General features: G+C 37.1%; 1 protein-coding gene across 17 annotated transcripts in view; it reads right to left on the bottom strand.

Annotated features, from left to right (window-relative positions):
* Window positions 1–27650, bottom strand: part of TMEM135 (transmembrane protein 135) — a 271951-nt gene that overhangs the window by 2125 nt on the left and 242176 nt on the right. For 16 of the 17 annotated variants that reach the window (XM_032488841.1, XM_032488840.1, XM_032488843.1 and 13 more), the window contains 9 exons: window positions 19606–19647; window positions 16408–16554; window positions 13996–14065; window positions 10790–10957; window positions 7695–7758; window positions 6639–6715; window positions 6049–6147; window positions 5182–5249; window positions 132–3448 (listed from right to left, as the gene is read on the bottom strand). In XM_032488841.1, the coding sequence (XP_032344732.1) occupies window positions 3316–3448; window positions 5182–5249; window positions 6049–6147; window positions 6639–6715; window positions 7695–7758; window positions 10790–10957; window positions 13996–14065; window positions 16408–16554; window positions 19606–19647 (868 nt within the window). In that variant the 3' untranslated portion in view covers window positions 132–3315. The remainder of the gene's footprint in view (window positions 1–131; window positions 3449–5181; window positions 5250–6048; window positions 6148–6638; window positions 6716–7694; window positions 7759–10789; window positions 10958–13995; window positions 14066–16407; window positions 16555–19605; window positions 19648–27650) is intronic. The other variant, XM_032488836.1, reaches the window with a different exon arrangement.

Raw genomic sequence — 27650 nt, 5'->3', positions numbered from 1 at the left:
GCACCACCAGGACAGGGCGAGAAAGGAAGGCACAGGGTTGTGGCGACTGTGAGAACAGTCTTGGGCATCCACAGTTAAGCTAGCCTTGTCACTCTGCACAGCCTCAGCCCAGCCCTACAGAAAATACTTACTGCTTTTTCTTATATCTCCTTCTTGGTCACTCATTTTTCAGGTACCTCAACTGTGTATGTGAAAATGAACACTGAAGAGAGAAGCAGCAACAGGACAAGGCATTGGAAGAGAGAAAGTTTATCAGGTATCTTAGCAAAGTCCCAATTCAGCTGAATACTTTTGTCTTTGTGGTGCCAAAAAACCCACCCATTGCTCTGCCAAATGACTTTATCCTTATACAAACAAACATAAATCACGGGGAAAATTCAGGTACTCTAAGGGCTTGACTACTTCTCTGATTGCCACTGCTCCCAGTGGGTGCGTCCCTTCTGGCCCTGCCGGGGGGCTGCCTGAGCCCCACTGTGAGGAGGACGTGCTGTAGCAAGTGGAGGAAGCTCCTTGAGGGTAAAGGAAATTGATTTTCCCTAACAAGGCATCGTCAGAGGGCTTAGAAACTCAGGGATGTGACAAAAAACAGGCAGAAACAATTTTGTCATCATTCACAGAACCCACAAGGAGATAAATACTCAGGCTCAGCCAGAACATACTATGTGACAACTCACCAGTTTGGGTTTCATCACAAAAGTAAGGTCTGAGAGCAGAGTAAAAAGGTAAAGTTCTAAATTAATACTGACCAGACAACAAATGCAAGCAAAAAATATGCTAGGTATCAACTGAGAAACACTTTTTATAGATCAAGAAAAATGTAACAGAATAAGCCATAGCATTTATTATTTTTTTAATAACCAAACCAAAGGTTGTATTTCAGAAATGGGTAATAAAATGGACTATCTGATGAAGAACAGGTAAGATTTGAGACAATTTTTTTATCCTGCAATTTCAGTCTTAACTTGGTTGGCACTAACTCTAGGATTTTATTAACACAGGAAATAGTTGATTAATATAGAAAACAACCATAATTCTATTAACCACCCCAGTGCACTATTTTGCAGTCTCCCTAAAGATGGAGGAAATACTGAGAAGCCTAGTGGAAGGAAGCTTACCATAGACAGGATTTCTTCAGCATATAGATGGACTAAAAAACATGTTTTGGAATGGAGACATCTATTTGATTTTATTTTATGATGCAAAGTTGTCCATACCTGATTAGTTAGAGGTAGAAAGACATTCATTTTGATTGTCTTCAAGGAACACAAACACAGTTTCTTTGTCTGCTCAACTATACTCTGCAGTCTGTCCCAAAAAAATCAAATTGTACTTCTCTGTTCATTCCAGCTATACATTCATTATTGTGCTCTGCTTCCTGATAGTTACTACATTTTACATAAAGATGACTAGTTATTATCAAAAAAAAAAAGATAAATCATAGAAATGCACCTTTTGACCAGTAAAATTTTACTGAACAATCTCATATTTCAGTAGAATTTGTCTTTAAATTTCATAGTCTTTTAATGTGAATGAAAACAATAACTTATGGACTAAAAAGTTTTCCATTTACCCTGACCTGACAGGAAAAAATATCATAATTTCTGAGTAGAGAAAATGAGATGCAAATGCTTTCTTCACTGCTGTAATACTTCATTTTTAAAAGTAAACACAGTACCAGTCATCATTGTGAGTCCAGTGAGTAAAAACTTAAAACGTAATTTATTAATCAATTTGGAAGTCTGAAGCCAAAATGATCCTTTAACAGTACTGCCTAACAGACAAGTCAACCTTAAAAAGGTAATGACAATGCACAAGTTTGATTAAACTAAAGTGGCCCTCTGTTACCATAGTACCAGTCTGTCTTTTTGTCGGGTTTCAATCTGCCATAACAGCAAAGGTTAGGATTACATGTAAACAGAAGAGGGCAAGGCGTGATGAAACTGAATATGGAGGGTTAAGCGTCTTAAAACTCTAGGTTATAGTTCTTGTTGCAACAGAAGTTCTACTGAATAATTTTCAATAGTCTAAAACTTTTCAGCAACGAAATTGTATTGATAACATACCATTATCCCTGTATGTTACATTAACTGGAGACATCACGACCGCTTAAGCCCTGTATTCATTTAGAAAAGAGTAAATTTTCCCTGAAAAACCCTAAAGCATGATCATGCTTCAATCAAAGCTGTCCTGAACTACCTTATAAGCAGCAGTGACTACATTTCGTCACTTCTTTAACAGGAATAAAAATAGAGACAACACTTTTTTGAAAAGAGGCTACAGAACCTGCGTTCAATTAGTGAAGAAATGGACCTTTTAACAACCACTGGACTTCTACCATGATACAGGTGAAACAGCTGAGGAAACAAACTGCCAGACTTGCCCAAAATACTTTCTGTTCCATAGGATTTGATCCCTTCTGAGTCAACAATGGCACACAAACTTACCTATGAAGAAGTCAGTCCTAATAAATGAAAACAAACATAAGAAACCTACGGGAGGTTTACAAGGAACTTCATTTGCTCTTGAATATTCAAGTGTAATGCTTCTATAAAAGATGAAAACGTTTCAGCTTTACCAGATATGCCCATCCCCGTCTGCTCCTAACCTGCCCCTAGCACTCAGGTTCCCCGGGCTGTCCAAGAGCCCAGCTGACGGCGGAGAGAGAGAGGGAGGTGTCGGCGGAAGACGAGCATGGACACCACGGCACTCATCCGACAGTATGAGGCCCGTCTCTGCGTCCCTGAAGTAAGAATGGCCACTTTCTCCAAGTAAGTCGCTCTATACTAAAGCAGCATCGTCTGTAAAAAGAGTTACTCCATATCCATAACATCTCACCGCTATACTTACCAATTCAAAAGTTAGAGAAAAAAAAATATACAGACCAAATCCATGTACCCGTGATCCTTTGTATCCTAAAAATGTAGACATATTCTTAGTTTTAACCAAGAATTATATTGGAATGAACTAAAACAGCTTTTAAAGTAATTTTAAGTATACTCTTATTTGTTACTACATTTTACATAGATTATTCAGTATTGCTTGTGGACATAATTTAATCGATAATATATCATAACGTCAACCACTGCAGTGATCCAGAATGAGATTCTGGCTATAGAGAGAGCTTAATTATTAAGCAACATCTTCCTAAAAAGCTTCTGTATTTCTGATCGGTAAGAAAAACAAACAAAAAAAGAGCATCTCTCATTAAAATAACACTGAAGTTCAAGCTCGGGCCCCCTTTTTGCATTCAACATAATTAACTCTCCAGGACAAAATAATGAAACATTAAGTCACATTAATAAGTTACAGTCATCTTCAAGAAAATTCGATGGGCGACTCTGGTGGTACAACTGTGTATCTTGGATCCAACCTAGGGGTGAAGTCCTGAAAGTGTTTAGATGCACTAGTACCAAAAACATCAAGGGCTTTCCGGTTCATGACAGCAAATCTGTAAAACACAGGACACAGTGAGCAAATACTTATTTTATAAACTTCATTAAGATGGTTCACTCTATTTGACTTCTCTTTCATGGGACAGGGAGACAGAAAAGGCTGACGTGGCAAAAGACTCCAAGGCAGATTCAGAAGTCACTTTGATATTCTCCCTCAAGATTCACTGTCTCGTATTTTCTTTAGAGATGATAATCCCCAAACCTGGAACCCCAGAAATTATCATCATGTCAAGCCCTTCTAGAGTTCTTTCCATGAGTGTCAAATAGAAAAATAGGTTCATTGTGATTTTTCTGATGAATAAAATCACAGGAAACTACATAAACAATGAGTGAGCTAATAATTCACCAATGAGGCAAAGGTATTAAATGTAGTTTCTCTCAAAATTTTAACGTCTCAGAAAACACATCCAAGTGTACAAATATTTAATGACTGAATGGAAAACAACATACTAGGTTTTCAAATTTCTAAGAGACATAAAATTTTCAAAACACACATATTTAGCTATGTGCAAGATGGACTTTGTGTGTCTCTGTGCCTGACCGTATCTTCTCTGGGGAAGATGTCAGGGAGAAATTAGTTTTGAGTCATTGGCCAGAATCAAGATTCCAAGAGCCAATAAATAAGATTTTTTGTTCCTTTCCAAAGTCAATCCCCTTCCAAAATCAACTGGTTAAACTCAGTGGTGTCCAAAAAAATCTAAAGGACAAAGAGATAAATGATTCAGTAATAATATAAAGGCTACACCGTGTCCTGGCTAAGGGGAAGAATTCTGAAGCCAGACTGCCTGGCTCACAACTTACCAGCTCTGTGACTCTGGCAGGTGCTCTAACCTCTCTGTGAAGCTCAGTTTCCTCACATGTAAAACCAGGATATTAATAGTACCTATCTGATAGAGCTATTTTAAGGATTAAATACATACGTATCTATACATGTGTATCTTAAAACCATTTCTGGGACATAATAGCAAACCGTTGTATGGTGCTTACTATAATTAATAACAGTAATACTAATGGCATAATACTGAGTGCCTGCTAGGTGCTGCTACAAACATCATGATTTTTCCACAGCCATACAAAGTATGTATTACTGTTTCACCATAGAGAGAAAGAAACTTGAGGCGCAGGAGGGTGAACAACTTTCCCGACCACTGACACAGCTGAAGGTACTGAGTGGGAGTCAAACCTACGTCTGTTCAACTCCGAAGCTCATGGTCTTTCTATTAGGTCAAGCTGCCTCCCAAAGAATTAGATTAAAATCAGGAAGTGCTAACAACACAATAAAGAACATGACAATAAAAGCAAAGGAAAATACGCTTGCAAAATCAGGCAAAAGAACATGAGTTTTTCCACAGTGGAAACCAGTCAATTGTTTAGGGCATGATTTCTAATGACTCTGTTTACTATTTTTAATCAAAAAGAAGAGCCCAAAGATTTAAAAAGAGAGGCTTAAGTATGTTATGTAGTAACTAATTATCAGTTTGCAAATCAACATGATATAAATCTAGAACACTTAAAAATATCTAAAATAATATAGGGAAAAGAATAGCCAAGATAATGTTCACTAAAAGAATGCCCCAGGTTATTAAGTTTTAGGTCATATTTTATTTATATCTAGATACATCCTTTACCACTGAAAGAATATTCCCTCAGGCAGACAAAAATACTCAAAATCTTTTTTATGGAAATTGCTTTTTTTTCTATGACCAATTAAAACATGTCAGTCGCTTACCTGCCCTTGGTGAGCCTTAAAAGGAACTTCCAGTAAGACGGTCGCAAGGTCTGAACTTCCATGACAGCCTAAGATTAGAATAGGCAGTCTGAGCCTTCTTTTAGTAGACAGCAAATATTATCAGCAGTCTTAGGCAACAGAATTAAATTTATTTTTATTGCCCATTGTATATTAAAAAAACAAGTGATGACAGTAATAACAAGAACGTATTTATGTTTAAGCTGACGACTATCAAGAATCTTTGTAAATATGCCTTCAAATAAGAATATTGCTCCTGAAATAATAACTGAGTTACACTAGTCATTAGGAAGCATTTACTAAATACCCATTAGATAGCTGGCACTTCACTAGTTATAATAAGTTCACCAACTTAACATTACTGTCAGAAAGTGCAAATAAAAGCTGTCCCCACAATTCTGCAACAGCCCTAAAACCATGAGTATCAATAATGCTGATTACAGAACTTAAAGAGATTGAATGATGCTTCTATTAAACAGGGTTCTGCCCCTGTCCTCACTGCTAGAGTGATACTGGGGAAATGCAAATATTATTTATGTCCATGGTATCTTTTTTCCAGAAGTACAATTAGGGCATTCTAGCCAAGGTACTAGAATGATAACTTACCTATAAATGTTGTACTATTTAAAAGCTAAGAATTGTTGTATTCATAAAACATGATCTGGCCCATAAAGTTAACATGTTTAATGATTTGAAACTTGCAAGCTACCTTGCTGGAAAAAAACCAACCAAAAAAGCACAAAATGTAATAAATTGAAACGTTCCCAGGCCTTTACTTTTCCCCCAGTGGTTTAATGTGCAGTAGAAACAGAATTACTTCTATTCCTCATTTCAGAAGGCTGTACTTACTGCCTGGAAGCAAATTGCCGTGGAGATGGAATAGATGATAGTGTCTGCATGGGGAAAATAGGGAACCTTTCCTGCTTCAATGCCTTTGAAATACATTGTCTACAAAACAAGCATAGTGCAAGATTTAGAAAGACAACAACTTTAAATCGCATCAACAGTAAGGTGGAGCAATATGCTCCCTACCTACAACCATTTTTTCTACCTTTCAAAATCCTAACGATCCTTTCAGAGCTCAAATCATAGGTCGCATCCCCATGATGGCGTTAAGTGTCAGCCTTTCCCTCAGTCCCTCACCCAAAACTCCAAATGCCAGTGGCACTTTTCTGTGAAATTCAACAGCACTTTATTTCTACATATTTCTAAATATGACATTTACTGTTCAATGCCTTCTGTACAGTGTCCAAGTGCTCCCCTCTCTGTTAGATCTATTCATTCATTCAGCATCTAGCGGTGGTAGCTCTGTGCTGGGCGCTATACTAGAAGCTAAAGCTAGAACTTGCCTTTGTAACTGGGATATATATTTGCTGCTAAAGCAGCTAAAAAAGCTCTATATCCTTTGGAACTGTACGTGCATAAAAATGTTTGCTTACCTCCACCAATTTGGAAGCTAAATACATGGAAATTGTTGTGCTTTTATAAAACATCATTGATATTCCTGCCAAAAATCCTGGAACAACAAAGAAGGCAAAACTGATCAAAACCTGAATATTTATTGGTTATTAAGTCACTTGGAAATGTTAATTCACTTAAATAGCAAAGAACTGATTTTAGCACTGCCTTTTGTTACAACAAAATCAAGGACAGTAATATACACGATGGCATTAAAATAGGGTGAATTCTAATTCATTATCACATATTTTTAAATTAAAAAAATTGACCTTCAGAGTTAGGAACCACAGTTCTGATATACATATTACAGGAAATTTTACATTCTAAATTTAACTTTATAAACAACAGTGGTCTTGCCAAATGTAATGATTTTTTAAAAAATATTTTTAAAAAGCTACTGGTATCATTTCTGTTTTAAGTGGAAATGTTTATTCCTTGATTCTCCTAACAGCTCAGATTACGTCGGGTGCTGCCATCACACTTCTCTCCATAGCACTGTCTTCATTTTACAAATGGAAAACCGAGGTGGCAGGAGGCCTGGAATTCACTAATAGTAGGGATATTACTAAGAAATATCTGAAAAATTGCCTGTTTAACTTAAGTAATACATATAGTGAACTTACAGAAAGTGTTCTTTAGTTTTTATTTTTATAAAATTTAAGTTCCTAAAAATTATTAAAATACGTCACTTGCTAGTGGTCAAATCAGAATATTTTAAGAAATCTAATTTCACTTCCATTAGTCAATTAAATATTTTGTCTTTATGTTCTTCTGCGACACACTGCCTAGAATTTCTAGTCTATAGCAGGACAGATACCCAAGTCATTATATTGCCAACTCAGAACACCAGATGGCAACAGCGCCCTGCCTGATACGTGAAACTTCACAAGTACAAAATGTTTCGACTAATGCCTCAGCAGGGATTCTATGACAGAGAAAGGAAGATACAAAGCCACCAGGTGAAACTGGAAACTATCTCTGATTCATTCCTACCACTGATTGATGCAAATAATAACAGTTTTTTATCACTGCTTTACCGGCTATTATAGCATGCAGCTCATCATCCAGGTTTCTGACCCAGCGCAGGAAGCAACTCGTACCCTGTATCAAGAAGAAAACACAATGACTTCGGTTGTTTCAGTTCGAGGAAAAGACTACATGTAACATCTGTAATGAGTGAGTCATTAGCTGATCTTGGAGGCAACCTGGTGATCTTATCTAAAATCAAACTGAATACATGATTGGGAAAATTACGAACAATAACCTGTTACAAAGTTATTGTTTATACAGACTCTATCAAGAAAGTATACAAACATTTCTCATCGTAATGATTTTTCAAAGTGAATTCATAAATTCTACTTTTGCCTAGATATAGAATGCTGGGAAAACGATCACTCCCACTGTAACAAAGAGAAAAGGCTGGATAAACTACAACTGTGTCAAGCCAGAATCCTTTTCCAGAGAAAATATTCTTCACTATCAAGGTGATAGAAGCTAAAAATTTCTCAGACCGATAGAAGCTAAAAAATTCATCCCCTGCAGACCTGCATTACCAGAAATGTTAAAGGTAGTTCTGTGGGCAGAAGGAACAAGGTAACAGATAAAAATTTATATTTATCAAAAGAAATAAAGAGCTCTGGAAATGCTAAAATGAAGGCAGATGTAGAAGACATGTTTTTCTTATCTATAATTGCTATAAAAATGAATCATCTAAAGCAGTGGTCAGAAAACTACAGCCCACTGGCCAAATCTGGCCTGCCACCTATTTGTATAAGGCTCATAAGTGAAGAATGTTTTACACCTTGCAGAGGATAAAAATTAAAAGTATTTTGTGACATGTGAAAATTATATGAAATTCTAATCATAATGTGATAAAGTTTTATTGGAACACAGCCAGGCTCCTTCATCTGTATATTATCTGTGGCTGCTTTCACACTATAACAGCAGGGTTGAGTGGTTATGAGTGAGACCATATGTTCCACAGAGATTAAAGTATCTACTACCTGGCCCTTTACAGAAAAAGTTTTCTGACTCCTGGTCCAAAACAAAAATAGTAACAATGTATTGCGAGGTTTATAACATATGAAAAGATAAATGTATCGCACAAAGGATGGGAAGGAAGAATTACAAGTATGGTGTTGTAAGAGTCTTACACTATACTGAGTGATATAATATTATTTGAAAATGTTGACTAATACATTTAAAATGTTTATTATAAATGTTAAGTCAATCACTCAATTTAAAAAAGAGATATAAATAATAAGTCAATAGTGAAGACAGAACACAAAAAAGTACAAAATTTTTTTAAAAATTAAAATAAATTTAAAATATATTTAAAAATACTCCCCAAATCCAGGAGACCAAAAAAAAAAAAAACAAATATAAAACAACTAAAAGAAAGTAGGTATCAACCGTACCAGTAAGTACATTAAATGTAATATTCTAAATATACCAATTAAAAGACAGATTATCAAACTGGATACAAAAGGAAGAACCAACGATATGTGGTCTAAAAGAAACCAACTTTTAAACTGAGGTCACAGAAAGATTAAAGAAAGAGGATGAAAACAATATACCACCAAACTTAATCAAGAGAAAGCTGGAGTAGCTATATTAATATTAGACACAGAAGACTTCAGAATAAGGAACATTACCAGGGATAAAGAGGACCATTACAAAATGGAAAAAGTGTCAGTCCACCAAGAAGATACAGAAGAAATAAGGTTAGTTTGTCGTCTTAATTATGTCCTTAGGAAGATGCAAAAAAGTGATAAAAATTTTTCATCACGTACAGTTTTAGAGCACACCGTATGAATATTTCTTACAAGAGATTTTCTGACCCAGTCATATTTTCCTTAGTTTAATACCATTAGTTTGTATTACCTAAGCAAATAATATAGTAACAAAAAGGGAAAGAAATAAAACCAAAAAAACAAGAAAAGCAAAAAAGCCATGTTTTGAGATATGCTGGATGGTGGAGAATAACCAACTTGGGCTAAAAAGTGTTGGAGATAATCCACATATAAACATTTAAGAGAGTATTTTAAGAATAAATACAAACACTCTGATGCAAGAGATGAAAAAGAATGTGACTATAAACATAAAATCACCCATATCCTGCCCTACTAACCCTTGTATATTCAAAGACATTAGTAATGCTTCTTAGTCAAACCATATTGAAGATGCTTTCAATGCTAGTAATACTTGAATAACAAGTGGTTAGCTCCCTGTAGTTTATATTTTGTCAGTTGTTCCTTTCCATTTCTAAATACCTTCTCCATACCTACCTTTTAGAAATAAACTGTTACATAAAATGATACACAATTATCTTACCCAAAGTAATTCCAGAATTCAGTCTTTAACAATGGTGTGGGTGTTCGTGCACACACACACACATACAGATCAACCTGAGTTAACATACTTTACCATTTAAATTTAGAATCTAAATTTCAGGTGTTTAATAAAATATCAGTAATGTGATTTCTTATCAGTGATTTCCATTAAACACAAGGCCATTACTTCAAACTTCAGGGTACTGTGTCACACACCCTACGCGCGTGTTTAGGTGTGTGTTCATACACGTGTGGGTGCATCTATAGGAACACGCAGAGAGAGGTGGGAGAATGTTAACTTTGTTGACTTGAGGGAGTGTAGCAGAAACAGTGAGGAGACACAGAAAGTAAGTCACCGCTTACATAAGTTACAACAGAAAATCCTTACTGGTTCTATCAAGGGTTGGTATCAGCAAGAAGGGTCTGAAAATGTTTAAATTAATAACCAGGCAGTAAATATGATTAAGAGACAAATAGATCAGGTAGATTAATATCACTTCTGATGTTAGAAATAAAGACATTCATGTTTTCTCAGTGTCTATGTCATAGAAAAAAAGAAAACGAGTCTGAAAACCATTAATACTATGTATAAATGCAAATGTAACCACACTTTCAAGCCTATTAAATAACATTTTAAAAGAGATGCCCCCAGCCTCTATTCCCAATGTATTGTGCAAAGTTGCTGATGAGATATTTACAAGTCCTACAAAAAGAAGCATTGAAAAAAATGATACATGAGTTATTTGAACAAAGCCGTGTTCTTTCTTTCCCCCTTCTCTGCCCTGTTCTGAAAGCCTTACCTTGTATATACTAACGAAAGAGCCCAGAAAAGCTCCAAGCTGGAAGTTTTCTTTATTGTAGAAGAGAGAGAGCAGCCGGGATGGCTGTGTAAACAGGTGCCTGAAGGCGGAGGGGATGCGGAGGCAGCACTGGATCAGGTATCCCACACTGAACATTCTGATGAAGCCCTGGGGAAAATTGGGAGGAAATGCTGACTTACAACCAAATTGTGGAGTGTGATAGATATGAATTTTACTGTCGCAGAATCAAAACAGCACTAAATAAATAATTAAGGCAAGTTTATATTGCAGCCATTTTCAAAATTAAGTCCTGAAACGTCAATTTTAAAACAATTGCCTCAAAAATAAGGGTGAAATCTAAATCTTGCAGTGAATATACTTTCTTTGATTTACAAAAACTTTGTTTCCCAAGCACTGGCCAAGCCTGTCTATGCACCAAACTTCCACTTCTTGACATTACGTTGACAATAACCAGGATTTATAAATCCTAAATAAACCACAACTGAGTTTTAGAAACAAAAGGACTGAAATTCAAAAAAAACAGTTAACAGAAATAAATGCTCTGGAAAATTTTTCTTAATCATTACTTTGAAAAGGGATTCTTCTGACAGAAAAATTAATTTGTGTTATTTGTTTAGATCTTTGGTATCTTTTTAAACAATCAGGTTTAGAGAGTTTCCCAAGAAGAGAAATAATTCTATCTGGATTTTTCTTTCTTTGCTTAATGTGTCAGGCTAAAGTATCTTGAGGGAACGGTAGCCTTAAGGTAAACTGAACAAAACTTGGAAAAGCAAGTCTGCCACAAATCCACATTTGCTGTCCATTTTTCTCCGCATCACCTGCAACCATGTATAGTGCAAAGGGGAAGGGAGAGGATGACAGGTGTCGGTCAATTTCGTTTCAGTATTTAGGAAAATGAAGTTTGATCTCACTTAAAACCAAGAGACTGAAAAATTCCAGTTATCCTGAAACAAAATATTGTCAAAAAGAATATACATGATCCAACCAATACGCTGTTCTGCTGGCCTCCGACCCCCTCCTCTGTTACCCCCACCGGAATGGGGAAAGGTCCACATTCTGAGCAATGTGTGCTGCTAACTTCCAAAGGTCAGGTTGTATCTTCTGGACAGTAGCCTTCTTTTTTAGAAAAAAACTGAATTCCTATGAAGAAACATTCATTAATTAACCTGAAATGACCTAATACCTGGTTAAAACATGGAAATTAAATAGTCTAATCAACTAGTATGAATCGCCATGCGTTTGCTGAACTGAAACCGCTGAGTGTTTGTTTAATGCATGAAGTGGACAAACGTCTTTCTTGTCATTGACAGCCTTATAATATTAATCTAAGGATTCAGAGATCACATTCATGTTCAGTCATCTCATGCTGTGCCAAATGCCTCATATGTGCCAAACATTACCCTGGACGCAGGGGAAAGAGTAGTGAAGCGGATACAAAGTTCTTGCCTTCATGGAGCGTCCATGCTCATTGGAGGAAGACAAAATAAGTAATCAAACAAACAGAAAATAATTACAGGTTATAATGAGCATTGTGAAGGAATTAATCAGGGCACTGGGAGACAAATTAACAGGGAAATCTGTATCAGAGCGGTAAGGGAAGGCTACTGAGGATGTGGCATTTAAATAGACACAGAAGAGGAGCGAGCACGGGAAAACACTTCAGACAGCTTGGATCAAAAGACAAAGCCAAAACAGAGATTGGCTGGTACCAACAAAAAGTTAGTGCGAATGCAGTACAGTGAGTCACTGGGAAGGCAATTCATCTGAATGTTGACTCAGGGATGTGATTTAACATGGAGTGTAACTGCATCTATGGAATAATGAGGTGCACTGTCAAAATACTTTACTGTATTTGTGACGTACATTCCTTACCCACAGCTCTTCAAATAATTTTACATCCATGGACACAGAACTGTACATAAATTAGCAAGTTTACAGTACTGGCAAACATTTGAAAGAATGATTTTTTTTTCATTGCTCAGTAATTCTAACTTGTCTAATTTTTAGCAAAGTATCACCTGCCCTCTCCCCCAAATTTCTCAAATTCCTGATGTAATCAGAACACTTTTCTCAGTTCCTGCCTGAAGCATCCCTTGCGCTAGAACTCTGTCCAGCGGAGGGAATGGCGACCCTCCGGGAGCTGGCGGGCTTGAGGCTGCTACTACTTTTCTCTTTTTTTCTTTTTTCTTTTTTAATTGGAAGGAGTGTATCAGAAAGTTCTGCACAACTAAAAAAAAACCCTCTACCCCTGGGTCCCGTCTTTGGGACCCCGAAAGGTAAGTGTTGACTTGGGTGACAGCCACCATCAACACTGGGCCCCAGGCATTCGTGTTCCTCGGCACACGTGCGAACAGTCCGTCCCCCCGAGAGTGCCCATCAGGAGGCTGGCACCGGGGTGCTGTACAGCTCTGCTCTTCTCACCGTCAGTGGAGTGGGGATCAGATGCTGGGAGGAGGAGCATAAATTTTCTAAAGCATGAGGATTGTTAGAGCGCCATCCAAAACTAAAGACCTTGTAGCAGGTGGTGCCACCTGTGCCAGACTGACGGCAATGAAAATAATGTCCTTGCCGGGGGAGTGGGGGGGACTGGGAGGCGGGGGGTGGCAGGCAGGGCGTGGGGGTGGGTGGAGTACACTGGGCCGCACTAGCACTCTGGTATATTAGGGAGCAGGGAATTTATGCCGGGGGCATAACTAACTTTCTTAATGTAGAACAACTGTGGACATGCTCCAGTTACCACCATGCCTTAAAAAAAATGTAACAGCTCTACAAGTCCAAAACCAAATGCCACTGTCCCAGACTGCGCACAGTGTGTGTGCGTGCCCGCTCACCCACCAGCCCACGGCACGGCCCGGGGCCTTCTCCTAAGACGTCTAATGAGGATACACTGCACGGTACTCATTTTAATGACTTGACTTTTCTGTCGTTGTCGTTGCTTCACTCTCTCTTCTACTTTGTAAGTTTTACACTAATAAGCCAATTTTAAAATTATCTAACTAAGGATCTGGTAAGTGAATACTGAAGGCTGAACCGTTTCCTGTTTCTCACAAATGTCTTCAAGTCACATGCAAGGAATGACAGCAATTACTGTCAGCTCTTCCATTTACTCTGAAATTACATTTTAATAAATAAGTTCTTTCTATACACACTCTCTGTGGTTATTAAAGTAGATTTTATATACTTACTTTAATGCAGTAAGAGATGCAGTTATCCTCATAGTGTTTGCAACATCTATGCCTTGGTCCATGCTTACATCTGAAATGAAACCAAAAAAACTAACATAATTAAAATGTGTGTGTGCGTGTGTGTGTGTGTGTGTGTGTGCGCGCGTGTGTGCGTTGATCTACTTAAAACTTTCTAACCAAAGAAGGAGAAAACGTTAATCAACTTTTCTTAATCGTGTGCATCTTTTGATTTCTCAGGACGTACAGAGGCAAAGATAACAGATTTTTTTGTCCTTTGCTGCTCCCCATTTGACACAGTGTATAAAATATGCGACTGCAGTCAAAATATTTGAATGTGGAACAGAAAAACCATACTGGTAAATATTTGTGACTAAATATGAAAAGTATGTACATGTTATCTCTATACATGCCAGATTTTTTGAAAGCTTTAAATCGCTTATTGTAGTGTATAACAGTCATAAATTATCCATGAAGTCAGTACTTGAGCAGAAATCATAATGAGAATGTGCTCAGGTTACAGGAATTTATACTTAATTATATTTGAGAGTAAACATATGGGAAAGAAACATGATATAGTATTAGAATATAAAATCCAGTTTTTAAAATAAATATAAAAATAGATCATGTGGGAATTCAAAAGTAGCATATTTGCGATTTAAGTGTAGACCGCCTAGTCCTCTGATATTTAATAAACACTTCTGCTGGAAGGACTACTGTTCAGGACACACTTATGTTAATTATTTGGTATGTTGACTCCAGGACTGTTTATTCACTCTGGGCGTAAACAAGTAAGCAGAACATCTAATGTGGTTTTAGCTCTCCCCCTTTGCCTTTGAAGAGTGCATGTTCCAAAATCAGCACCCTTTGTAACCCTTTCAGACCGTGGTTAATTCATTATCTTCATGGTCGGAACACATTAACTCTTTCCTGTTTAGAACAGTAACTTGTAGAGTGATAGTCTGGCTCCACATCTCTCTAATTCCATTTGCAAATTGATTATCAAGACCTTTCCCCGAAATCTGCAGTTCTGCACGGCAGCTGGAGTATATCGGCGGCTTTTTCTAGTCAGCGGTGACGGCAATACTTCACCCTGACCATGGTCCTTACGTCGTTAGAATGATATGACATATCTGGTCATGTGAAGTTGCTGAGTGATTAAAGCTAGGGGCCTGAAAAGTGGTGAATCAGAGAAGGACACCTTGTGTAAACCGTCACTCTTCACACTTCTAAGTGTCCTCTTCAAAGACACTTCTCAGCCGTTGCTACATTGCTACTGCGCCCACTGAGGCTACTCTGACACGTTCTGCCACGACCTCGTCAGCTCTGATACCCAAGGCTTCACTCCCCTACATCATGCATTCTCTGCATCCCCCTGTGACCCTTGCTGACATGATGCCCGCCAGCAAGACCCCTGTCCCTCTCCTCCACTAAGGTAGCACGGAACTGTTCTGCACCTGCTCAGTAAATTCACTACCACAATTCGTCCTGCCGTCTACGATCCCTTCTTTCCTCTTACCTTCTGCGTTGTGTGCTAAAATGAAGACAAAGTCTTTACATTCAGTAAAAAGTTTGAGCGCCTACTCTGTGCTCATGTATATGAGGCAACTCTTATGTTATTTCATTTACTGCACACAACACTCCTTAGAGAATGTTAACCCCAGTTAACCAGTGAGGACTTTGGGATACAGTGGTTAAATCACTTGCTCAAAGTCACAAAGCCAGGAGGGGCAAAATGAGTCAACACAGTCTTCCTAAAGGCCATCAGCTTCCTGTAGGTGGTCCCCTAACTTTCTGTATTGCCTACTCATTCCACACTCTATAAAGCACTCCAAGATTATTTTTATTGTCTGATATTCTAGTCTTAAACCATTAAGTTTATCTTCTTAAACATCTGCACTTGAAATACAAATGAAGACTTATCCATATCTAGACTTCTTTGTATAAGATGCAAATAAAGATTTCTTATTTCCAAAGCCCTAAACATTTCCCCTCTTGCAAAATGCCTTTACTTGAGGTTTACTCATTATTCCTATATCTTCTGGAATCTCTCTCGGAACTTTTCTCTCTCCTTTCCACACCTGACACATTCGGTTAGTACATATTAATCTGTTTCCAGAAGCTCCCCATTCTAGCCTCCTGCCACTCTGCTCAGTTTGAAATACAAAAGTATTTCGATCTCATGTAAATCTATTTTAAAGGCATATAATGGCCTTTAGTCCTGCCAGAAATAACACATAACATTCACTTGCCATCATGTGCCTTTTTATAAGACTCTATGCAGTTTCTGGTAAAAAAAAAAAAAATATATATATATATATATTACCTGAAAAGAAACCAAAAATATCTTGGCATGGTACAAAGACATATAAAACAGTGACAAAATGTGCTAAAATGTCAAGATAAAGAACTCACATTGAATCCACAAGCTTCCTGACTAGAGTGATTATATTCATTCTTCTTGGTTTTTCCTCATGTTTCTCTATCTTTTGTTCCACTTTTGCATATGCTGCCTCTGGTGAATAAGAATGTGTGGGAATTTCTTCCTTCCCTACAATGAACCTAAAGAAAGGAGCACAATGAGAGGCATTTTTCACCTTAAAAAAAAAAAAAAATCAATGAGAAAATAAACTGATTTTGTTTACATACAAATACATTTTGGACAGTACCTTATCATTTTAAATAATACTTTCCATAATTTATATAAAGTCTAATCATCCTTTAAAAAAATGGGCTTCTGGAGTCTGAATAGAAAATGTTAATCACCACTTCTTTAACAATGCAGGTATCTTAAAATCAAATTTACCAACTAAAATACAGCATAGCACTTTAATGCAGCACCCTTTTAACATAGGGTACTTTCTTTCTTTTACACTCCTTAAAGTTTTTTCAAACAAGAAAGCAGATGAACTATTAACTTGGATCTACTAGTTAATGACAAAAAAATTCTATTTTTTCTCCAAATTTTACTAATATTACAATTGAATGCATTTCTCATTTTTTACTCTAAATTTATATCTAATGTCATTTTGAGTCATAAAACAGCTGCAATGCAGGTCATCTGTATGCACATAAGAAATAGACGGAACCGAAGAATGAGAGTCAGAAAGTGGTCAAGATTTCGTGTGTCCTCCTCACATTACTTCATTAGAAAATCTTAAATTTGGGGGAGAGGTGGCTATAGCTCAATGCTAGAGCGCGTGCATGAGGTCCCGGGTTCAATTCTCAGGACCTGCATTAAAAAAAGAAAGAAAGAAAAGAAAATCTCAAGTTTGATGTTATTCTAATCTTATTTCAATGCGGAAAAATCTAGTATCCGGAGAAGACACCATTCCTGTCTCATCAAAGCTGGACTATATTTTTCCAAAGACAATACAAAGAAAACATTACCAACAGTCAGTCTCCTTCAACAGAGCTCTCATTTTTGCTGTTTGCACCTTTACTGTAAGAGTTATTGTTCTTATAAAGAATAGCTAAACTTTCCTTAAGCAACTCTACCTGCTGAACCTTCAGAAAATATCACAAAACACAGATAAAACGGGAGATCAGTAATACTACACTAAAATTCTGGAACATGGGAACTATGACAAACAGTAAGAAAATTAAAAGTACTCATAAAAGAGAAAGAAAAACTGTTACTATGAACAAGTACAGCCCATCTCGTTTGGATAAACTTGGTACCAAACACATCTAGTTTATCAAACTGTAAGGGGTGTGCAATGAGACTGACTGTCGCCAGGTGGCAGCAGTGCCTCCTTGGTAACTGCTAGTCCAAAGGAATCTGGTTCTTAATCGTGGGTGTGAATGAAGAGTCGAAGATGCGCATTACTGCTCTTAACAAACAGGACAAAAGTATGCTGGAACAGACAGAATTAACACCTCTCCTACATTTCAGAAACTGTTGCTATTTTAGCCAGGACTGGCCACTCAGATTACAGCTCACTTCCTCGGAGAAGCTGTCCCTGCCCCAAGCTAGAGAGACTGGGCCGTCCTTCTTCTGTACTCTCAGCCCAGTGGACCCCTAGGACGGGAAGCAGCTTTTTAGTAGTTTCCTTTCCTCACTAAACTGTGGGATCTGTGAGACAACGCTTACCTTCTCTGCTGTTACATCCCAGTGCCCTGCACAGAGTCTGGCACACAGTAAATACTTAGTTAATACACATCAAATGAATACAGTAATAGCTGGCATTTTCTGAGCTTTTACTACATGACAGGCACAGTACTGAGCCTTTTAAAAATATTAAATCAATTTACCCGTCATAGCAACACTATGAAGTAGGCACCATAATTTCCATGAGAGTTAGCATGAAAAAACAGCTTGTCCACAATCAAAAATACCAGTAATTATTTGAACCCAGAGCTGTCTGACTCTAACGCCTAGGGTCTTCATCACCGAGCTCTGCACGCTTCTGTGTTTTAAACTATGACAACTCGGGCTCAGGCTCCCTTCAGACGCCTGCACTGACTCTTCGCCCGTGGTTCTGGCTGTGACTCTTTCTATTCCCATAACTTCCACTATTACCTTGCAGAACTAGCAAGAATTAACTTTTCCAGAATATTTTCCTAGAACGTAGAGAAAATGTTAAGCTCAAATAGTCCAAATCAGCCCTTAATTATAAGTGGATTTGAAGAAAACACACAGAAATATCTGACACATTTTGAGTTTTTGCAAGGATTCTGGGCATCTAAGGAAAGATACAGGGACAATGGCAGAGTTTTCTCTCTAGGAAAACCAACTTTTTTGTTTGTTCTGGGGTGGGGGAGGTAATTAGGTTTTTAAAACTTATTAATTTTAATGGGGGCAATGGGGATTGAACCCAGGACCTTGTGCATGCTAGGCACGTGCTCTACCACCGAGCTGTATCCTCTCTGCTGGAAAACCAACTTTTGATTTTGTTACCAACTGTCAGTTTAACACAGAATCCTTTGGAGCTAACACAATAACAACAAAAAGCTATTTTCCAGTAAGTTTCATGACCTTTTAATGAAAAATATGACATGAAGAAATTACTGTGCATTATGATTTAGTTCCTATTTACCACAAAGTTTCCACAACCAAAAACATTCTATTCAGTAATATAGAAAATTTAATTGTCTAATGTATGTGAAAATGCTTGGAGAACTATAAAGTACAATGCTAACCAACATGTCTGCAGCATTGACTGTGTGACAATGACTGTGGTAAGAGATGGGCTATGAGGTCAGAAGAAGACGCCAGTGACTATTGAAGCTGATAATCCATGTGTCTGACGACGCATGAGCCCTGCACATAGTCTGGTACCACACAGTTCAGTACTGAGTTTTCCAGTGATTGTTCCTGTGTAGTTTTGTCTCCCCAAGCTCCTTGAACAGAGTTCTGGTAATTCTTTGACACTCCACGGTTTAAGGCACACAAGAGGCCTCGAAAATGTGGTTGACTGACTTGATTTTTAGGGGAAAAAAACCAACAAATTACTCTGTTAATGAAATGTCCACAAAGCCACATTTGTGATTTTTAAAATTACTTTCTGATTAAAAATGGAGTCAGCAAATATTTTTTATAATTATGGTATCACTTTTAAAAGTTGACTGTTAATTCTCTTAACATAAAGGTAAATAAAACACACTACTTACCTAAGTGCAGAGAACGTAAATCCTTTCAAACCATCTTTGCACCTGAAACAAAAATTTACAATGGTGAAATAACACGTTTTGAGATATAAAGTAGTATATTAAACAGCTATTAAAATTTTTTCCTGAAAATGATTTTTTTAAGGTGAAACTCTTTTAAAAAGACACTGACCTGAGCAGTACAAATCATCAAACAAACAGCAAATAATGAAGCAACCCACCTTACACAGAATGATTAAAATGGGGATGCCTCCCTGTGGCATCTTAACATAATTCAAGGCTCAATTCTCAGATTTACAGGTTGAAGAGACACCTAAAGTAAATCTTCTAAGGGCTTCATGTGGACTTAACACGAAGGCTGGGAGTGGACTATTCTTCATTCTAGCCAATCCCTGGGGGAGCAATTTGTTGTGAAGAAAAAGGCCACATACACCTGCTGGGTATTATGCACAGGTCAATTCAAGGTCCTGACTGCTCCCTACTTATTAATTCAGTGAACGCAGAGCAACGCAGAGCTGGCAAGCACAAAAAGGCTTCAAGTTTAGTTCACCAGTTTTAACTTGCGAGTAAGCTCAGTGAGAACAGATGATGTAGCGTGAGGAAGGGGTGGGGGCCACAAAGAGAGGGTCCAAATGTTAACCGGCGCTTACTCCTGCTGGCACTGTCTGCGCCCGTTTTATGTGTTATCTCATTGAGCTGTATCACAGCTCTATGAATAGGCGTTTCTCTGTTCCATAGCTGTGCAGAGGCCCCCAAAATGCAGCAACTTCCCAGGGGTCACAAAACAAACAGCAGTCAGAATTTGGCAGGGGGTGGGGGACTTCACCTGACTTAAAAGTCATAGTTTTCTCTTATACCTCCTCCTAAAATAGTGTATTCATTTTACTTGGGGAAGACTGAAACTATGTGGCAATTAAGGGTGGGGGTGGGCTGGGAGGAGTCTCACATCTGCAGAAAGTGTTTAAACAAGATTTTAAAGTGGGAGGCATTACTATACTGGTCTTAATGGCCTGACCTATAGGTATAATCAAGTTACAAAGAAAAATCTTTGTGTATCTAGCATCAAAATCCGTTGGAGAAACTATAAAGATGGGTGATACAATGATGCTCTAACATATGTTAATATTAGACACTGGATATTCTTGGATAAAAAGTACAGCCTTAAATCTAACTGGGCAGTTCTTTCTGTATGCCTTTTAAATGAAAGGTCACAAAGGAAATGCACAAAAATGTAAGGAATTTATCTTAAAACGTTTAAACATACATTTTTATCAGAGGACATACAGAATCTCAGGAAAAAACTTAATCTATGTTCACTGAGATGTTTTAAAACACTTAAGAATTCATTCCAATTAAGCAACATAATCTACTTTGTGGTCATGTTAACAGTGAGAATGTAACCAGAGAATGTAGCTAACATACGACATAATTATCTACCCTGTGCAGAATGAGGGTAAAGACAAAATAATTCATATGCTAAGCTAAAAATGTACATGGGAAAATTATAGCATTAAAATTCTTAAACTTATCTTTTTCCATCTGAAGAAAGTGTTTCTCAGTAATTTAAAACCCATAATTGGCTAACTTCTACATAGGTGGGGTGGTGAGGGGGCAGGCTGGGAGTCTATTGACTGGAAAACAGAAAGCAGCAGATTGATTAAAAGATTATGTACAACTGGGAACAAATTTTGGCTTTGGCGTGTTATTGTTACAAGACAGCCATTTATCTTTGTGCAACGCTGAAGAGATAAAGGATTCTGACAACTTGGTCTAGTCAGGATTGCCTATTTGTGACCTTAAACAATAAATCTAATTGCAGACCAAACATCAAAAAATAGCTTTCAAATATAAAAGGGCGTCTGCAAATGAATTTGCAATTTCATTCTGATTGAAGTTGGTCCTTTCAGGAGAACCCTGTGGGAAGCACTTCATATTGATAAAGTCTTAGCACCGGTTCAAAAGGGGCTGTTCTTCCCTCCATTCATGTGTGTAAGGTCTGGTCATGTAATTGGGGGTCAGATGTCCATGTCAAAAGGACAAAAAAGTAATTATTGCCATAAAAAGAATCTTTAAAATAGTAATTTTGACACTAAGAGTATTATCTGAGTCTCAGCCTAACTATGAAACACCATTGTAAAATGTAAAAAGTATGGCATTGAACATGAAGATTTATACAAAACAGATTCCATTAAAAGGTGCCTCACTATTTGATGGATTCGGTTATTATAACATAAATCAAATCACAGTCTCCATTCATGTATTAAGGCTCACTGATTTATTCAACAAATATTGACTGAGTGCCTACTATGTGTACGTGTAAGCACTGGTTTAGGTTCTAAGGACGTAACCGTGGACAGTACAGAACCCCCGCTTTCATACTGCTGACAGTCCTGGTGAGGGAGAGGCAGGATGAAAAAGGGAAGTATGCATGTGGTGGTAACTGCTATGGCAAAAAGCAAAGCAGGATAAGGGGAGAAACAGTGACCGAGTTGGGCCTCTTTTTTTTTTTTTTTTTTTTTTAAACAAAAAACAAAACAGCGTGGTCAGGAAGGACCTCTCTGAGAAGGTGGAACTTGGTAATTTATCAGAAACTTGACTGAATTGAGGGAAGGGCATTTCAGTGTGAAGGAAGGGCAAGTACAAAGCCCATGATAAGGAGTCTGCGTGGCATGTAAGGAGAACAGCAAGGAGATTCCTGCAGCTGGAGCAGGACGGGGCAGAAGTGATGGTAGGAAATGAGGGCAGAGACAGCGGAGGGGCGGGCGCGGTCTGCAGCTCCTGCAGGCCCTCTGGGCGAGGTAAAGGCTTTGGAAGGTTCTCGGCAGAGGAGCGACAAGATCCATCTTAAATTCTAGGATAATCACTTTGGCCACTGGTTGGAGAAGAGACCACAGAGGGGCAAAGTTAGAAGCAAGGAGGCTAATTAGGAGGAGAAAGATGACTGTGGCTGGACCAGATCATAGTGGTAGAGGGGGAGAAAAGTGGTAAGATTCTGAATGTACTTCAAAAGCAGAGTTGGTGGAATTCCTTGATGGTTTGAATGCGGGGTACAAGAGAGAATTTACAAATTATTAAAAGATTTTTGGTTTCACAAAATGGAAGGATAAAATATTCTTTTACTGAAGTGAGGAAGACTATGGAAGCAACAGGTCTGAGGAGAGCATCAAAGTTTTGTTTGGGGCATATTAAGTTTGAGGTGCAGGACAGATATAAATGGAAACATTAAGGAATCAAGCAGTTGGCTATTCAGGTTTGGGTTCAAGGAAGAGGTCTCATTCATTTACGTACTTAAATCCACAGGACCAGATACAGTCATTGAGGAAATAAGTATAAAGGACTGAGGATTTTTTTACTCCTCCATAATTTATAGTGCAGAAAATCTCTTCTATAAAGGAATAACAAAAATTTAATTTCTAACAAAATTCTCTAATATAAAGCCTTATTTTTACTTTTGAGTGCACATAAAAGAGAAAATGCATTTAACTTACGTATACATAGACTTTTCTATTTAAGTTAGTCTATGCAAATGATATAACTAGCATGACTCAATCCACAGTTACTATATCTCTGCGTCTGCAAGATCCTGTGCTACGGGTGATACAAAACAAAGCCAGAGACGAGGAGGAAAAAGAATTTGCAGCATTGTATCAAACAATTTAGCTGATACACAACTAAGAGAGAGGATCAGGTTGGAATGACATACTATATATACAAGAAAGTATAAAGGAGTTTAATGTTATTCTTATTAGAATAATACTCTTAGTCAAATGCCAATGGAATGGAACTCACAAAGATAATCTTTTTATTTAGAAACGTTAATGATAAAAAAAGAAACAATTTTGCTCACAAAGATTCTTTGTCTCATGCTTAATTTCCGTGAAATTACTTCCTTGAGATAGTTTTATCTTAATTACAACATTCTACCAGCAGATGTCGCCAGTAAGCCATTTCTGGAAGAATTTGTAGTTCTTTAATCATATTTCTGTATCAAATGTTTTGTTGCATATTTTCCCTTAAAAACACATTTACAGGTATTCTAAATATTACTATCTTAGATAAACTGTATTAAGTTCCCCCAATTAAATATCATAATATGAGACTTAATGATAGGTGATGTTTCCTGTCCTATCATTCCAGAGCTATGAAATCTAAGAATACTATTGGGCACCGACATAAAGTTGATGATACAAATATACTGTTCTATTATATGTTCTCTAATAAGCTGAAAACAATGACAAGTATTTTCACCGCTAAAAATTTTTGTCTACTCAGTTTCCACTTATTTGGTAAATACAATGATATAAAAGATGTTCTTTATAAATTTTCCTTTTAAATACTTCTAAAGCACTACATGTTGTGGTGGGAAAACTCCTGACATGAGCAATGATACAGAATGCTAGTCGTGACTCCTCTACAACCTGGAGCAAATCACTTAATTTTAGGAGTCAATTTTACTATCCATTACAAAAAAGCCTGGGAGTAAATGACTTCCCTAATTGGCTCACGAAATGATTTCTAATTCTGAAGTTTCATCACTTACTTTGTTAACATTTTACTTAGTGCTATTATTAGAAATAATAATGGAAAATAAAATGAATTTTTGTATAAAGATACTGAATATAGTTCCCTGTGCTGTATAGAAGAAATTTGTTGCTTTGACTAAGAGTTCTAACACACAATGTCCCGAATCACTGGTGCTTTCTAAGAGGCTCAGTTACTTTGTACTTTCTGAGTTCGGCTTCAACTTTCTTCAGTCCTGCATTCTACGTCACCTGTCTTACATGATTTGATTTGCGAAAAGTAGTATGGATCTTCCTCCACCTATGATGGATGAAGATGAACCATCCTCAACTGAAAATACCAAGTCAAAAATGCATTTAACACCAACCAGGTAGCTTAGCTGAGCTGAGCCTAGCCTACCTTATATGTACTCAGAACACTTAGCCTATAGTTGGGGGAACTCATCTAACACAAAGCCCATTTTGTAATAAAGCGTTGAATGTCTCATGTAACGTGTTGAACACCGTACTGAGCGTGAAATGAGAATGGCTGTCTGGGTGCAGCGCAGTTGCGTGGGCATCAGTTGTCCACCCTCTTGATTCGCATGCTGACCGGGAGCTGCGGCTCAGTGCTGCTCCCAGCATCACCGGGGTATCGTGCCCAACACTGCTAGCTTAGGAGAAGATCCAAATTCAAAATTCAAAGTATGGTTTCTGCTGAATACTTACACTCAGTGCATTGCTTTGACACCGTCATAAAATTGAAAATTTTTAAGTTGAAACATAAGTCAGGAACCATCTGTACAGCACAATTAAAAATGCCCAAAAAATTGGCCAAAAAAAAGATAAATTGGATTTAAAATAGTCATGCACACCAATAATTCTTAAAATATTCTATTCTATAGATTATTTCATAATCACCTAAGTGACTCAGTATCAAAGATAAAAGTTACATTATTATGTGAAGAAAGTTATTTAATACAGAAAATGCTTAAAGATCAGCATACTGGAAGTGTGAAAAGAGTGACATGAACTAATTATGAACAGTTAAAGACAGTGGCTGAATCTTTAAAATTTTTATTCATCTAATTATCTAATTATCATTGTTACTAAAAACATAAATACATTTGGAGTGAATATGAAAGTTAAATTTGAAAATTAAAAAAAAAACACTGAACGCCTATTTAAATGCCCTGAATTTGTTTCACAGTTGTTGTCTTCATTATAAAGAAAATTTGTATAATTTTATATAGTTTTTAAGTTAAATTTTTCTTATTTTGTTTTTCAAATCCCACATTAAAAAACCCCACTTTTTCTAATTAATTTTACTAACCCATTTTCAAGTATAGATGCTTACCTTAGTACTCACTTATAATTTAGTAACTGTAGCTTGACCAACAACTCTAGATTTTGACACCTGTTCATCATAAAAATATCAGAAAAGACTGACATGGACTTCCAGACTTACTGATGTTTAGAAAAAAAATCTTCATTGTCTAATCTCATATGTATACGTCAATGGGTTAAATCAATCATTTCGATTTACTATTTAAAGTCTGTGATGTACAATTAAAAAACATTACATTGTTTACATACACACAACAGGTTTTTCTTCTTAAGTCTAGTATTGTTTGAATAGAGTTAAAATAGAGTTCGGTGTCAGCCTGCACATGGCACTTAATAAGAGAAAACAAAATAACTATTATGTTCCTACTTTAAGAAATCTCACATACAAACATCTGAAGTTGGAACACCAACAATGAAGGAATTTGGCGAAGATTATTTTGTTTGCTTCACAAACATATATACCTTCCAAATAACTTTCAATTAGATTCCTTTAAATAGTGAATTCTCCCAGTGCATTAAAAATACTATTTTTGACTCTGGTAAATATTTTACAGTACATTTATTTCATACAAAATGGAACACTGGTGCTCAGCTTTGTTCACAAGAACCTAAGGGAAGCTGCTGGCACCGGCAGCAGTTACGGGTAATCAAGTGTGATTGTAAGTCCTCAGGTGACTGTTGTGCACTTTCTTCTGGTGTGTCCTAAGCATAAATTGGAAACATTTGGATTCAGTCTTACAGTAACAGCTCCAATAGAATCAGATTTCTCCTTAAACGTGGGAGAGACTGGAACTGTTTTTGCTTTAAAATCCAAACTAAGAAGGTCATGCTCCAAGCTGGCTTCAATTGCGAAGAAACCAAGAATCACCTTCAGACTGTTTCTAAAAGAAATGTTAATTAGGATGAATTTCCCTCTCAAAATGGACTAGTAGTAGCAATACTAGTCGAACTGTAAGACACATGTAAAAGGAGCAGAGCTGAGTTCCACTGGACCTAACCTGTGTGCAGGTCTTGAGGACATGGCATGTGTTTACACTTGAAATTAACTATAGGCAAAAACCAAATTTAAGATCAGAATGGTAGTTTATATAAACCACCTCCCCCCAAAAAGACTTAGAAAGTCTCTTAGAAGCATGGCATTACTGTGGACAAAAACTGTTTACATTAAACAAAATATAACTGGAATACTGAACCAATCTCTTTTTTAAAGACCTCAAGACTGGCAAGTATTTTCATTTTTTCCACCTCCTATAAAGGTTGTGGACAAAGATGAAAACAAGTGTTTTCAATTATATATAATCTTTGAATCAACACTAATTTATTTTCAAATGCATGTTGGTATCTATGTTAACTAAAATAATACAGTAATTGTTTTTCACACTGAACAAAATGAGCAGCTATTTGAAACTAAGATTAGGCTATACTTTTTCATAAAGTTATGCTTATTTAATATCAAAGTTCAAATTTAGAAAGGGAAATAAATAAAATACGCATCTCCAGGTAATGGAGCAAAAACAGTATTTTGGAAGCTTCTGTAACTGAGGATTACAGAGTATCTTAACTATAAAAGAAAAACCTTCCTTTAAAAACTCCAGCTTGCTTCATTTATCTCAAAGATTATAAAACTTTGTGTTACATATGACAGAAATTGGGCAAGTTAACAAAGTGAAATTTTGCTGGACTATAAACAGTATTAGAAAAATGAAATACTGGCGCTAAAGTAACCTGAGAGAATTATATTTTACAGATTAAGAAACCGAGGTCCAGGGAGATTAAGTCTTCTGCCCCCAGAGTTTGGTCCAAGACATCCTCACACAATAACAAAATCACTTTACATCCCAATCAACGAACTCTCTGTGCCTGCAGGTCTCACTGTGAGAAGAAATACTACAGGGAAGATGGGGGTCTCGGGCTGCAGAAGAGAAATCACCAACCCTCTGAATGAAGGGAGAGAGCAATTCTCTTCCAAATAAGAATACGCAAAGGTTTTACAAGGGACCGAGAGCAGGGACAGTTTCAAAGGAACCAATCTCTGATTCCTCTTTTCTGCACATCTTCCTACCTAAACGTGACTGGCCCGACTTTGGGCAGGACTCCACGCTGACTCTCTTATACACCTTTTCTGCACAATAGCTTTTTTTTTTTTTTTTTACATCAGTCTCTCCAAAATTTCCTGGACAGTCATAAGGCCTACCTTTGGTA

This window comes from Camelus ferus, chromosome 10 (genome assembly GCF_009834535.1).
Source record: "Camelus ferus isolate YT-003-E chromosome 10, BCGSAC_Cfer_1.0, whole genome shotgun sequence".
In the NCBI taxonomy this organism is placed as follows: domain Eukaryota; kingdom Metazoa; phylum Chordata; class Mammalia; order Artiodactyla; family Camelidae; genus Camelus; species Camelus ferus.
This window is presented reverse-complemented; position numbering and strand designations above follow the sequence as displayed.